The sequence below is a fragment of the Myotis yumanensis genome, unplaced genomic scaffold (genome assembly GCF_028538775.1).
Source record: "Myotis yumanensis isolate MYYU_CA2020_CCGP unplaced genomic scaffold, mMyoYum1.0.hap1 SCAF_2, whole genome shotgun sequence".
NCBI classification, from domain to species: Eukaryota; Metazoa; Chordata; class Mammalia; order Chiroptera; family Vespertilionidae; genus Myotis; species Myotis yumanensis.
Window position 1 is genome coordinate 11,465,032 of NW_027223753.1, and position 13,339 is coordinate 11,478,370.

The following is a 13,339-nucleotide window of genomic DNA, read 5'->3' on the forward strand; positions in this document are numbered from 1 at the left end:
CTCTCATCACTGATGTTTCTATCACTCTCTCTCTCTCTCTTCATCTCTGAAATAAATAAAAATATATTTTAAATAATAATAGTTACTGTTACCATGTGTCTGGATTTACATGTATTAACTCATTTAATCCTCATAAAATCCATCAGAAATAGACACTTTTATTCTCACCACTTCACTGTGAAACAAAGAAACTGAGGCAGAGAGTGAAGGAAGCTGCCCAAGTCTATGTGCTTGGACCTGAACCCAGGCAGTCTGGCTCCAGAACCTGCCCTTCACTGCCCCTGAATTCTGGAATCAAAACTGCCTGGAATCTTTCAAAAGTTCCCAGGATGGCTAGTTGTGTGACTTTGGGCCAAGTGCCCAGTGTCTACCATGTACAGAGCCATCAGTGAATGCCAGTGCAATTAAGATCACTATTCCCCCCACTGCCAGCACCTCCAGACAGACTCAATGTCAGCAGTGGCTGAACGCATGAAGAATGTGCTGACCTCATCTCGGAGGCAGACCCGCTCAGCTCCCTCCGTGCTTGTCCTTCCTACCTGAAGTGACACTGACTGACGAGGAGCCCACACTGACTTCATGAGAAACCACAAGTGGCTGAGGGCTCTAGCCCAAAGGGAGATCTGGACACAGCTAGAAAGTCTCACACCACACTCAACCCACCCTCGTGTTTAGTGCTTTAGGCTGAACTACATGAACTGCTGATATTCAACCTTTACTGACATAGAAAACAGGAATTTCATGGGTCAACCTAATGGAGGAGGAGCCCTTACATTTATTAAGGACTTACTAGACATACATCCATTCGTTCAACAACCAACAGTGGTAGATAAGGGGCTGTCACAATGACGAGGTTGTGACAAAGAATAACTGTGCTGTCCAGAAAGGCGCACCCCTACGGAGGGCAGCCTAAGACATGTCTAACACTTGAAGATTTAGCAGGTTTCTTTCTAGAAAGAGACCACAGCTCAGAAAGTTCTAGCTGCTTTCATTTAACAATTCAAACCAAAAACACCCACAAACTTTAACTTCTAACCTAAACCCAGACTTCGGCCACTGCGGTCAGACCTATAGATGAACCTCTCTCAATCTCAGTTTCTTCATCCATAAAATAAGCGTCCTGGTGAGTCCATGCATATGAGAGGCAAGACAGCAGAGCTGAATAAGCATGAGCTTTTGAGTGGGCTAGACCCGGATCCACTAACTAGCTGCCACTAACTAGGTGGGGGCCCTTAGGCAAGTCACTAAACCTTTCTGAGCTCAGTTTCCTGAACTTCACAATGAGGAAACAGCTTCACAGGGGTGGAGTTGAGAGAGTTAGAAATAGCGACCGTGGGTATCCAGCAGAGACACTGGCAGAAGGAAGGTGCTATTGCTGTGACTAATAGGGCATCCAGGAGGGATTACTTAATAACATAAGGGATGAAGACTGCTATCTTAGGCGACATCTAGTTTCTGGTCCATGAGTGCTCTACTTAATACAAGGCAGAGACCACCAGGGGTCCACACCCACTATGGCTGAAAGAGATTTCAAGATGGGAGCTGCCTGGAGAAGGATACACAAGGAAGGATGGTGCACTTCAGACATTCTCAACAGTGCAAAGCACCTAAGTGGCCAAGCCTGGCCACTGCTGTGTCAGGGTTTATGTTCCTTGATGATGGGTCTGCATCCAGCCCCAGGGACCCACACTGACTGGGAGTCGCCAGTAAGCCATACTCAGCAGAGAAGCAAAGACTTAAAAAAAAACAAACAAGCCAGATATGAGACAGGGAAACATTCAAGAGTAGCTCCTTCAGTGGCCACAGTGGCCTGAAATCCGACTTCACTGGGAGTGTGTGGCGGATAAAAGCTCCTCCTTTCAGTTTCTCAGCACAAAATTGCATCCTGGAAGCCTGTCCAAGCGAAGGCAGATCCATCCCATCAGGGCCAAAGCCTCATAATGGAGAAGCCTTGAGTAGCAACATCAGATGTGAGCAATCCAGACTTGCTCCCATCTACCGACCATGGCTATGAATGAGAAGGGAAAAGGGCCTTGGGCATCACCAGGAAATGCTCAATTCCCACAGGAGACTGCTCGCTATTCACATATCCCAGAAGAAAGGGAAGAGCAAAAGCATCTTTTCATGACCTTAATAGTTTTCATTAAAGATATTTCACTTGGTAACTGTAATGAGTCCTCTGCCTAAATCTTTTTATGAGAACCTCTGAGACAAATAATGTTAAATAATATAATGGTTTCAGATCAGATCCGAACTCAAAAGGGTTGTGCTGAGTTGAATGCTAAAAGAGGAAGCTTCACAGAGCAGTATAAGCAGTGGTTGGAGAAGTTCAGGGTCTGAGCCAGTGGTAACGACTGCTTGTCATCTGCAATAAGAACTTTTCAGCCAAAAAAAAAAGAACTTTTCAGCCAGAAAACACAGGGCTGGAAGCCCTTAAGATTGCCACCCTTGGGCAAGGGCTCTACCTCTTTGGGGGTCTCAGCAGAACAAGGGGCTATCCCTTGCCTTCCAGGTTGGCTGAGAGGTTCAATGAAACACCACCTATCAATCACCTGTATTGATAAAATAATCATGTAACAACCAACACTCCTGCTGTAATTACCAAGTTCCAGGCATAGTCTACACTTTCTGCACATAAACTCACCTAATCCTCACAATAATCCCTATAGGACAAGTGGATGGTAACCACCAGCGTGGCTGCCTTGGAAGAAATATGACTGCTGGTCAGGGCATTTATCACTGGAAAGTTGTAGATGAAGGCTCCTCTCCACAGATTTCCAGAGATATCGGGACAGGAGTGGGAGGGAAAGGGAAAGGGAAAGGCGAGCGAGCCCCCACGCCCACTTGTGTTGGAATTCCACCACCCTGGTTCTGCACTCATGCCCAAGTCAGTCACAATCTCAGATTTACCTGCTTCATCTGCCTCCTCCATTTAACATTAAGACTCACATTCTAACAGGCCTATCTGACTGCTCAGAGAGCGTCCATGAATGGGTGACCTAATGGAAAAAACACCAGAGGCAGAGGTGCCTGGTAACCAGAGCACAAGTGAGTCACTACCCAGGAAGGACTGGTTTCCTCGCCTGTGGACTGAGGGTGACGTGAGAACTTGCTTCGCAGGGTTGCTTTGGATATTCAAAAGTGGTCTGTTAAAAAGACGTCCTGTCACTGTTACAGCCACCATGTAGCACCTCCACTCTGCAGCTCTGGTCTCTGTCCCCCTCAAGCAGACTGGGCGGCTTTGACATCTGTTTGCCCAGAGTCTAATGCTGTGCAAATTTTTAAAAATATATATTTATTGATTTCAGAGAGGAAGGGAGAGGGAGAGATAAAAACATCAATGATGAGAATCAGTGATCGGCTGCCTCTAGCAAGCCCCCCACCGGGGATCATGCCCGCAACCTGGGCATATGTCCTGACCAGGAATCAAACCATGCCTCCTGATTCATAGCTCGACGCTCATGACATGCAAATGAGCAGAAATCTGGTGCCACGGCAGATAGAGAACGGCTGGGCAGATGGATCACTGGGCTATCCAGACTGAAATCCCCAGTCAGTTGTTAATAGAAAATCAGGCTTTGCAGACACCACTATCTTAGGATTTAAACTGACCAGAAATAGTTGCTGGTCATGATAAACCATTATCAGAATGCCTTCATGGGGGAGCTCTGGGGACAGAAACGTCACCCTCAGCCCCAGAGGTGGTAAATCACGTCTCATTCCGCCGTCCTATCTTTCTGAACCATCCCTTCCTTTCCATATCCACAGTCGCACAGTGGCCAAGACCTTTGTAGCCGCACAGCTGATGATTGCAAATGCCTCTTCGACTTCCCAGATCCTTCCTGCAAACCCCAGCCAGATGACTCTTCCTAAAATACCGCCTCTCTGCCAGCCTCCTCAAATTTCTACCTGCCCTGTCAAAAATGTAACTGGCTCCACACTGTCTCAGACCAAATGCAAACTCCTTAGCTTAGCAACTCAGGCACTCCACAACTTACTCCCCAGACTGAGGTCCCTAAACTCGCTCTGTCTCCTCCATGGCTGGTCCCCAAACTCACAAGACAGACCAAACCCCTAACCTTGCTTTTGGTTCCAGACCTCTACCTAGAATGGCCTCTTCCTGACTGCACCCAACCCCATCCTCTCTGCCTGGGCCAGGTTTCCCCAGGCTTCACGAGTGTGGGCTGGAGTGGTCTACAGCAGCGGTCACCAACCCGTGGTCCGTGGACCACTGGTGGTCCATGAGGTCCGAAAGGCGACCGCTGGTCTACAGGGCTTCCTGAGGAGGTGGAATGCAAGTCAAACCCGCAGGGATGGCAGGCGTGGCCCTTGTTCCGTCTTTCCTATTACCACTTCCTTCCTGCTGCACTTAACTTTCTCGATGCATCTTGCCTCCCCTTTTGGATTAGAGGACAGGGATTATGGCTTCTATTTGTGTCCCTTACTCTATGGAAAGCAGAATAAGGCAAATAGTAATCACAGCTACCACTTACTGTGGTACCAGATTAAGTACATTAGACATTTCACTTCTTTCACCTGGCATCCCTATAAAATGTTACCCTAAAGAAACTGAGGTCCTGGCCGAGTCAGGGCACAGACAAGAAACAACCAATGAATGCATAAATAAGTGGAACAACAAATCGATGTTTATCTCTCTCTCAAATAAAATTTAAAAATCAATAATAAAAAAATTTGAAAAAGAAGAAACTGAGGCAAAGGGAGATTAGATCACATACTGAATGGCAGAGACAGGACTCCAACCCAAATCTGCCAAGCCCACGTTCTGTGGAGCAGGCAGCAAACAAAACGCAGCCACCTCTCTGCTCACACCACTCATTCACTCAGTGCTCATGAAGCCCTTACCAAGCACCAGGCGACCAGTGCCAGGTGTGGGGCAGTTAATGAGAACCAAACAGACAAGGTCCCTGCTCTCACAGAGTTCACATGTGCTGTCCCCAGTCCTGACCCTCTTCTTCCAAGCCTGGGGGCTCCACCAGGCACAGGATCAGACCTGACACCTAGCGCCAGGCTGGGGCAACAGGTGGTGGCCAGGGCACAGGGAGCCTTGACTTCTGTGGTGAGGTAGAGCCTCAGGCTCCATTAGGGAAAGTCTTCCTTCAAGGCATGGCCCAAAGCCAAGCAAACTTGAAATAAGCCTTCAGTTGGCAGTAAGGGGTGGAGGAAAGGGGACTAGCTCCGGAGTCAGAAAACCCAGTTCCTTCACTTAGTAGCTATTAGAGGGACTAACCACATACCCCTTTGAACCGCATCTGTAAAATGGTGATGAGAATAATAGTTAATACTTACATAATTATGTGCCAGATGTTGTTTGAAGTACTTGACATGCATTATTATCTCATTTAATCCTCACAAAAGCCTTATTAGGAGGTACTGTTATTATCCCAAGGCAGTCAGTCTGGCTCCTAAGTCCTAACTTCTTAAATTATGCTGCCTCCCTCCTAAGGCTGAACCTCCCTCCTGGCCAGGCTGTTGCAGGAGGATACACTAGGGGACTAGGCTAAAGCTCCTAGTGCAGTGCATGGCATGTGCCTGGTGTCATATAAACATCATGTCCACCTCCTTACACCAAAACATTAACCTGTAAAGGCCAGGTTTGGAAATGGCATTGCTCTAGCTGGTCCTAATACAGGTGATCTTGCAATTGCATCCTTTGGGCTTCTGCACCCTACTTTCCTTGGGATCTGCTGCAAGGAAAAATGGGACAAAATCCTGTACCCCTAAAGCCTGGTGCTCACTGTTTCTGAGAAATAGAGTGAGCATCCACACGGGTGTCAGGTGGAACCAGATCTGCGTCCCAGGCCTGCCATTCACACTGGTCACTCAACTTCTCACTCAAGCTTCAGGTTCCTTGTAAGTAAAACGGAGGATAAGGTATAACCTAGTCATGTTTCTGGGTCACAACAGACCCTCCGTCAATGGTAGCTCCCCAGGTTAGAAGGGTACAACTTCGTGAATAGGAAAGCTTCGGTTCTGCAGAGGAACAGACGATGTGCACTGCAATTCACTTCCACAGTGATGGCAGAGACAAGGGCAGGTACACCCCAAAAGATCTGGGAGTGAAGCTGGCGCAAGCCCCAACTTTCTCTTAAGTCTGCTGCCATGTCTCACACAGGTGTGCTTATAATCATATTAAACAAGGCTCTTCCTCCTTAGACTTTAGGCATATTAAATGTGCCCCTCTTCCACCCCCAATAATGTAAGCTGTGAGGGCACAGACCCTTGCCTGTCTTGTTCATCACTGTGTGCTCAGCACATAAAGCAGCACGGAGAAGAGTTAACAAATATACGGTGAATTAATGTTATCCTGCAGCTTCAGGTAGCCCCCAACCCACTTCTGCAGTTGCCTAACTTGTATTTGCCTAAGAGCAAACATTTCCCCAACTGGGAAACAGGAGTTTCAATGGTCGATGCACCTCCCCAGCCATTTCTCTGTGCTGTCAGTCATCTGTCCTCTTCCCTCCCCCACAGAACGTAAAAGAACCATAGGACTTCCAAGTTATAAACAAGAATATCTGCTTTCGGATATATGATTCATCATCTCCTTAATCTCAAACTATCAATCGTTGGCTACTTTTTCAAGCATCCCACCAAACAGAGGCCAATTGGATTTAAATGAACAGGGCTGTATATATATACATGAGGGATGTATCTACCCACACCAGGAGACCAGCCAAGACACATTAGTGTTAACTATACTGTTTCACTTTGTAATAATATGACAGGCATCACCTATCAGCTTCTGTCAGGCCAAACCATCTGTTAGTCAGAGAGCCAACTCATAAAGGGGCCTCACCTATCCCTTCCCTGGGACAGCCCCACCACCATCAGTACCAGAATCATAACTCCAAGTTAGAACAATAATCCCTAAGTTAGAAGCTAGAGCTGTGTACGGAAAAAAATGCTTTAAACTACAAAGCACTTACACACAGTGGTAACATTATTACCTGCTAAGGGAATGCATATAAATTCCATTTGCCTATGCATTCTTAACTGATGCCAACAAAAATCATGGAATTTACTTCAAAGTTCAATGCATTTCAGATTCTCAAACCGCTCTTTTCCTCCATGGACAGCCGAGATCTAGCTATTTGCTCTACCTTCGAATCTACTGAAAATAAAAACCAGTGTTCTTAATTCACTTACCTATGCTGCAACCCCACACCACCACTTCTGTCCTACCCCAACTGTCTACACAGTTCATGTCATAGTATTCTGGTAGAGAATAAATTTGACAATAAGCAGTCAGAAATTACTTATCAACTGGGGGCTGTGCTAAGAACAAGTCATTGAGAGAATGAGTATAAACTCCAAGAGGCTAAGTTCATGGACACAGACACACCCCAAAAAAGAGCACTCCAAGCCACTTCCTTCAGTGCCAGGGACAGAGCCATGGAAAACACAGACAAAAATCCCCTACCCCCAAAGAGCTCCCGTTCTGGCCCCAGCTAGCTATGCCTGCATCACCATACTACTACTTCACTATTAAACGTGGTCCCCTATGCAAAGGACACAGCACACAATCCACAGTCAATAAATGTTCCTGTGCTTCCCTTAATAGCTCAGTTGGTAGAGGACACTAAATGCTGCATCTCTGCGCACCCCATTATTATGTTTTCTAAACAGTATTCTTTATATCTTCCCACACTTCAGCAGCCTGGGATAATGGGAAGGACAAAGTTAGAGCCTGCCAGATTTAGAGCACTTCCACTGACTGAGCAACACCTTGATTAAGTTATCCAACCCTCTGAGTCTCAGCAGAATTCTTTACCTGTAAAGGAGAAACAGCAATTCCTCAAAGGGCTCTATATGGATTAAATGAGCTGATACAGGTGAAGCTCATAGCCCCCCAATAAATGGGAGGCCTTTTCCTCCACCCCTCCCACAGTCCTTTCAGATTGTCCAAGTAAGACCCAACCTCGTGAGAAGCCTCCTGGGTCATTTAAGGGCATTTTCCCATCACATTTGGAGAATCTGGCACCCAGGGCGAAGGCAAGATGCCCCTCCCAGCTTTGAGTAGCCCCACCTGGCAACCCCTCCCACTCTCCCCGGCTTTTGTCCTAAGAACAAATCTACAAAACCTCACTCCACTTTCAAAGTCCTCACCCACGTCTGTTAAGAAGTGTCTTTCTCCACACAGGCCTAGGGCTGGGCCACCACCCCCTGCAGCCAGTTCTCCGCCAATGAAGAGAAGTCCAGTAGCGTGGAAAACGGCATCGGCCACGTTTTTAATTAATATGCCGGAAGGCATCAGGAAGAAACTTGGACAGTCTGAATTAGTCATCCTAGTTTAGCAGCAACATCCCTTAATTAAACAAGGAACCAATATCCTCAAAACCCTTTGGAGCCCAAAGTCCACATGCAAATGTCTGCCCAGCCTGGGTGGGAGGAGCAGGTGGACAGCCAGAGCTCTGCCAGCGCACTCTCCAAAAGTTCCTTGGCCATGTGAGGCAGAAGCCCTCTAGCCCTTCCCGCCGAGGTGCTGGGCCCGCTCTGCACAAGGTTGCAAAGTGGACAGGAGAGCAGGTGCACATGTGTGGGCCTGTGTGAAACCTCGGGCCAACCAGAGCGCCCAGAGAGCACCTGCCTTCATTACCAAAACAAACACCACGCGTGGAGCTAGCTTCTCCCTCCCAGACTAGCTCACCTGATCCAAGACACCTCCATAATCAGCAGTTCCAACCCTTACGAGCTGACAGTTCAGGGGGAAAGGGAGGCTGCGCCTGCTGGGGTGCATCGTGTCCAGGCCGTATGTTGCCCTCGGGGCCGACCGGCTCCCCCCAAGGCTGCGGCCTCACAAGGGTGATTGTGCGTTCATCCCTGTCCTGTCGGCTCCCCCACCCTCATCCCTCCGCTGACGCGGGCCCGACCGCCGACAGGACGCTCTGCAAGCACCGCACCCGCGCACCCGCGCACCCGCGGAAGGGCCCGCAGAGCGCGCTGCCTTCCGGGGACGGATGCCCGCCCTGCCTTCCATCCCTCCCAGGCGGCTTCCCAGAAGGGGCAACCCCCAAACGTGAGTAGCCACAACCCTGGGACCACCCCACTCCCCACTGCGGGCTGGAGAGCTCCCCTCGCTTCCCAGAGATGGCAAAGAAGGGGAAGGGAGGGGAGCAGGGCCCTGGGGGGAGGGTAAAGCCCAGGACACAAGGGGGCTGGCGCGGGCTACTCTTCAGAGTGGTGAGAAGTCCTGGGACGGGGGTCATGGGGTGGGGTGGGGTGACGTGCAAGCGGAGGCATGGGCGGCGGAGGAGGAGGAGGAGGAGGAGGAGGTCCAGACTAATGACCAAGGCGAGAGGGAAGATTCAGGCTGAAGCCATGGGGGAGAGGAAACAAGTCTAGGCTGAGGCCACTGCAGGAGTTGACGGGGGTCCGGGCTGAGGCCATGGAGGATGGCGACAGAGGCCTGGCCTGGGCCATGGGAGGGAGAAACGACGGCCTCGCCTCGACTATATAGGGACGAGGAAGGGGGACCTGGCCCGGGCCATGGGGAGGAGAAGGGGAGAGCACGCCTGGGTCACCGGAGGGGGTGCCTGGCCCAGGGTCCAGGAGGGTCCAGCGTGGGCTATGGAGGAGACTAGCCTGCACCCCGAGGTGGAGAGCGGGACGCCAAGGGCGGGGCCTGGGAGGGGTGGCAGGGCCGTTGCCCACCCGCGCCGCCCGGGCCGGCGGCCCCTCCGGAGCCCGCAGGGATGGTGTCTACCTGAGGTCCGGGACCCCGCCCCTCCCCCACCCGGGAGAACCCACCCTTCACGGACCGGGTTCGGCGCGGGGAAGGGGACGTGAGCTCCGGCGGGGGCCCGGGGGCTGGGGGAGGCCGGCGTCGGGCTTTTACCATGGTGGCGGCGGCGGCGGCGGTCCCGGTCCCGGCGTCTGTGGCTCTCCCCCCAGCAGCAGGGCCCGGCGCTTCCACTTCCCCGGGTGCCCAGGAGTGAACATCCGGGTCAGCGCCCCCCCCCCCCCCCCCCGCGCCGGGCCGCCGCCACCTTCCTTCCCCGCCCCGGCCGGCCCGGGCCCGCCCCCACGCAGCCGGCTCTCGGCCAATGAGCGCGCAGGGCCGCGGCGATCGCCAAGTATGGAGCGCGGCGCGGGGGGGCGGGGCGCCGATCAGGGAAGTGAGGGGCGGGGCCTGCGGGCGGGACCGGGCGCGGCGGCCGGCGGGGTGGGCGGGCCGCGCTCCGGGCCCCGCGTGGCGGCCCGGTCCGCGCAGGAGCAGACCCCGGGGTTGGGACTGGCGCCCGCACCCGGATCCGACCACCCGCTTTGGGGCTGCAGAAGCGGGTGGCCTCGGGGGACCCGTGCCCGCGGGCCTCCCGGGCGCGGATGCGGAAGGCACTGGGGCTGGGAGGGGTCAGTCCCTCCCCACCCCACCCCACCCGGGACACGCGCTCACTCCCGCGGCGAACCCGGAACTGGTGCTGTCCGCCAGCCCAGCCCAGCCCAGAGAGTGCAGTGCGTGAACCTGAAATGGAAAACCGCTGCTGCTACGTGTGGGACCTGAGCAAGTCGCTGCACCTGAGCCCGCTCCCTTAAAAAAAGAGCCTTGGGCCATGGCCAGTTTGTTTCAATGGTTAGAACGTCGGACCGAAGGGTCACGGGTTCGATGCCCGGTCAAGGGCATGTGTCTCGGTGGCAGGTTCCCCAGCCCCAGTAGGGCTGCGTGGGGGAGGCAACCAATCTGTGTCTCTCTCTGCCTCCTCCCTCCCTTCCACTCTCTAGAAATCAATGGAAAAAATATCCTCAGGTGAGAATTGAATAATAAAAAGAAAGAGCCTTGAGCACTTACTAATACCAGGCCTTGTTTGAGGCACCAAAAGATAATAGGTGAACAAGACATAAAAATGTCGTTTTAGCTACCAGCTACAGGATAGCTGTGAGGGCGACACAGATAATGATTAGAAAACTGGTAATAATGGTCAATAACTGTTAGGTGTTGTATTTTTACACGTGCTACAGAGAACCAGCGCAATGGTCCAGTGGGGCTGCCTCCACAGGATGACTCGGATATTCTTTTTCTTTACCCCTCTTCATTCAATAAATATTTGTTGAGCTTGTTCTAGAAGGCAGGAGACCTGGAAGGCTAACCCTATCCTCCCTAGCTTGCTCACTCTCTTGTGAGAATCACATCAGGTCACCTATGAGGGGATTGTAAATTGTAGTGTTGCATACGTGACAGGAATTACTGTCATGTCCTAGCACCCTCTGCTAACCTGGAGAACTCAGAGTAGAGTACAACCTGCCACCAACATAAAAGGTGATATAAGTCCCACAAGAATGATTCACACCTGTGTGTTATGGGAATTCAGAGAAGGGATTATTTTCACTTAGTAAGTATTGAGCACCTACTGTATACAAGCACAAGGCTCTAGGGATAAAGTCATGAACAAGACAGTCCTTGTTGGAGATTGAACATTGCAGGGGAGACAATCAACTACTAAATAGATAAGAGTGTCAGGTGATTGGAGATGTGGTGGAGTAAAATGAGGCCAGAGGTGGCCTCACTTAGTAATATTTAATCAGAAGGAGGCCCAAGCAAGGACAAACACCCGATGGGGACAGTCCCTGGTGTGGTCATGGGACAAGGTAGCTGTCCTAGATTGAGCCAGGGGAGGGTGGTGGGAGCCACTCCGAGAAGTGCAGCGCAGTAGCAGGACCATCTGCCCTGGCTTTAAAAGGATCAGGAGGCTGCTGTGTTCTGAATGGACTGTAGGGGGACTAGGGCTGTTAGAAAGCTAGTTCTGTGTGCAAGGCATGTTTTATTTATTTAAAAAGCACTTATGTGTGATAGACACTGTTGACCACTTTACAAATAATAACTCATTTAATTCTCATCAAGGAAATCTGAAGAGGTAACCCAAGGTCACACAGCAGAGAGACAAGGGTGCTTTTATCAGGGCAGTAACATGGAGGTGGCACGAAGTGATCACATTCTGGATTTTTGCTGATGGATTGGTGGTGGGCATGAAAATAAGGAGTCAAGAATGATACTAAGATTCTTAGCTTGATCAACATTGGAAGGATTTGCCATTCATTGATCTGTGGAAGATTGTAGGAGAAACGGATTTTTTTCGTGAGTGGGGCGGGGGGCGGGTAGCATAAGAGTCAGTTTGGGGCAAGTTATGTTTGAAATTGCCTTTGGAAGTTTAAATGGAGATGCCAAATAAGAAATCATGGGAGCCTGGAGTTGGGGGAAGAAGTTGGAGTTGGTGATAAACTTATGAGAACTATCAGCTAGTAAATGATAGTTTAAAGTACGTAAGAGCATTAGACAGCTAGGTCAGCTCAGGTAGGAGGTGAATGTAGAGAGAAGAGGTCAAGAAGATAAAGAGGCACCAGCAAGGTGACTGAGAAGGAGGACCAAGAAAAGGGGGTGTCCCTCCTGGAAGCCAAGCGATAAATAAGGGCATGAGGGAAAGTTTTGAGAAAGAAGCAACACTTGAACTAATTGAAGAAAATAAGATTAAAAGGAAGCCTGTTCAAAATGCATGACGTGTATTTTCTCATGTGAGCCTCACTACAGCCCTATGAGGGCAGTGCTATAATTCCCACTGTACAGACGAGGGCACTGAGGTACAGAAAGGTTATGTAACTTGCCCAAGATCACAAAGCTAATGTTTTCAAAGCCAGGCAGCCTGGGATCAGAGCCTACACTCATCACCCCAGATTTGATTATGTTGCTTCTCTGCTCAAAAACCTTTGAAAGTTGCCCTAACCAGTTTGGCTTGGTGGATAGAGCATCAGCCTGCAGACTCAAGGGTCCCAGGTTCGATTCCCATCAAGGGCATGTACCTTGGTTGCAGGCACATCCCCAGTGGGGGGCGTACAGAAGGCAGCTGATCGATGTTTCTAACTCTCTATCCCTCTCCCTTCCTCTCTGTAAAAAAATCAATAAAATATATTTTTTAAAAAAACCTTTGAAAGTTGTTACCTCATAATAAGAGGGTTCGGGAACTAACCCAGCATGGCTACTCCCCATTTCTGCTTCTTTGGATGCATCTGATACATTCTTCCTTTACTGTCTGGCATCTTCAGCTTTCAACCCTATTCCCTCGCCATGTCAGCCTGTATGAGGTCCATCCGGGTGACCTTTGTCCTCTTTTATTCTCTGCATCAACTGGCTATATTAACTGGCAAATTCTTTTTTTTTTTTTTTTCATAATTCAGATCCCAAGACAGAATTCAATTAAGTCTTAGCGTTGACAGCTCATGTCCACAGATTGGCTGCCTATAGGCCAGAGCTCATCCCTTGACCAGTCAACTATTGCTCTGAGTACAGGGGTATGTGGCATTAAACATGACTGCCTACAAGGGGCTGTAGAGA

The 13,339-nt window shown here is 50.3% G+C and overlaps 1 protein-coding gene across 2 annotated transcripts in view; it reads right to left on the reverse strand.

Moving 5' to 3' along the window:
* Window positions 1–9,956, reverse strand: part of CAPZB (capping actin protein of muscle Z-line subunit beta) — a 128,312-nt gene extending 118,356 nt beyond the window's left edge. For both annotated transcript variants that reach the window (XM_070404225.1, XM_070404224.1), the window contains exon 1: window positions 9,854–9,956. In XM_070404225.1, the coding sequence (XP_070260326.1) occupies window positions 9,854–9,856 (3 nt within the window). In that variant the 5' untranslated portion in view covers window positions 9,857–9,956. The remainder of the gene's footprint in view (window positions 1–9,853) is intronic.
* Between the last annotated feature and the right edge of the window lie 3,383 nt (window positions 9,957–13,339).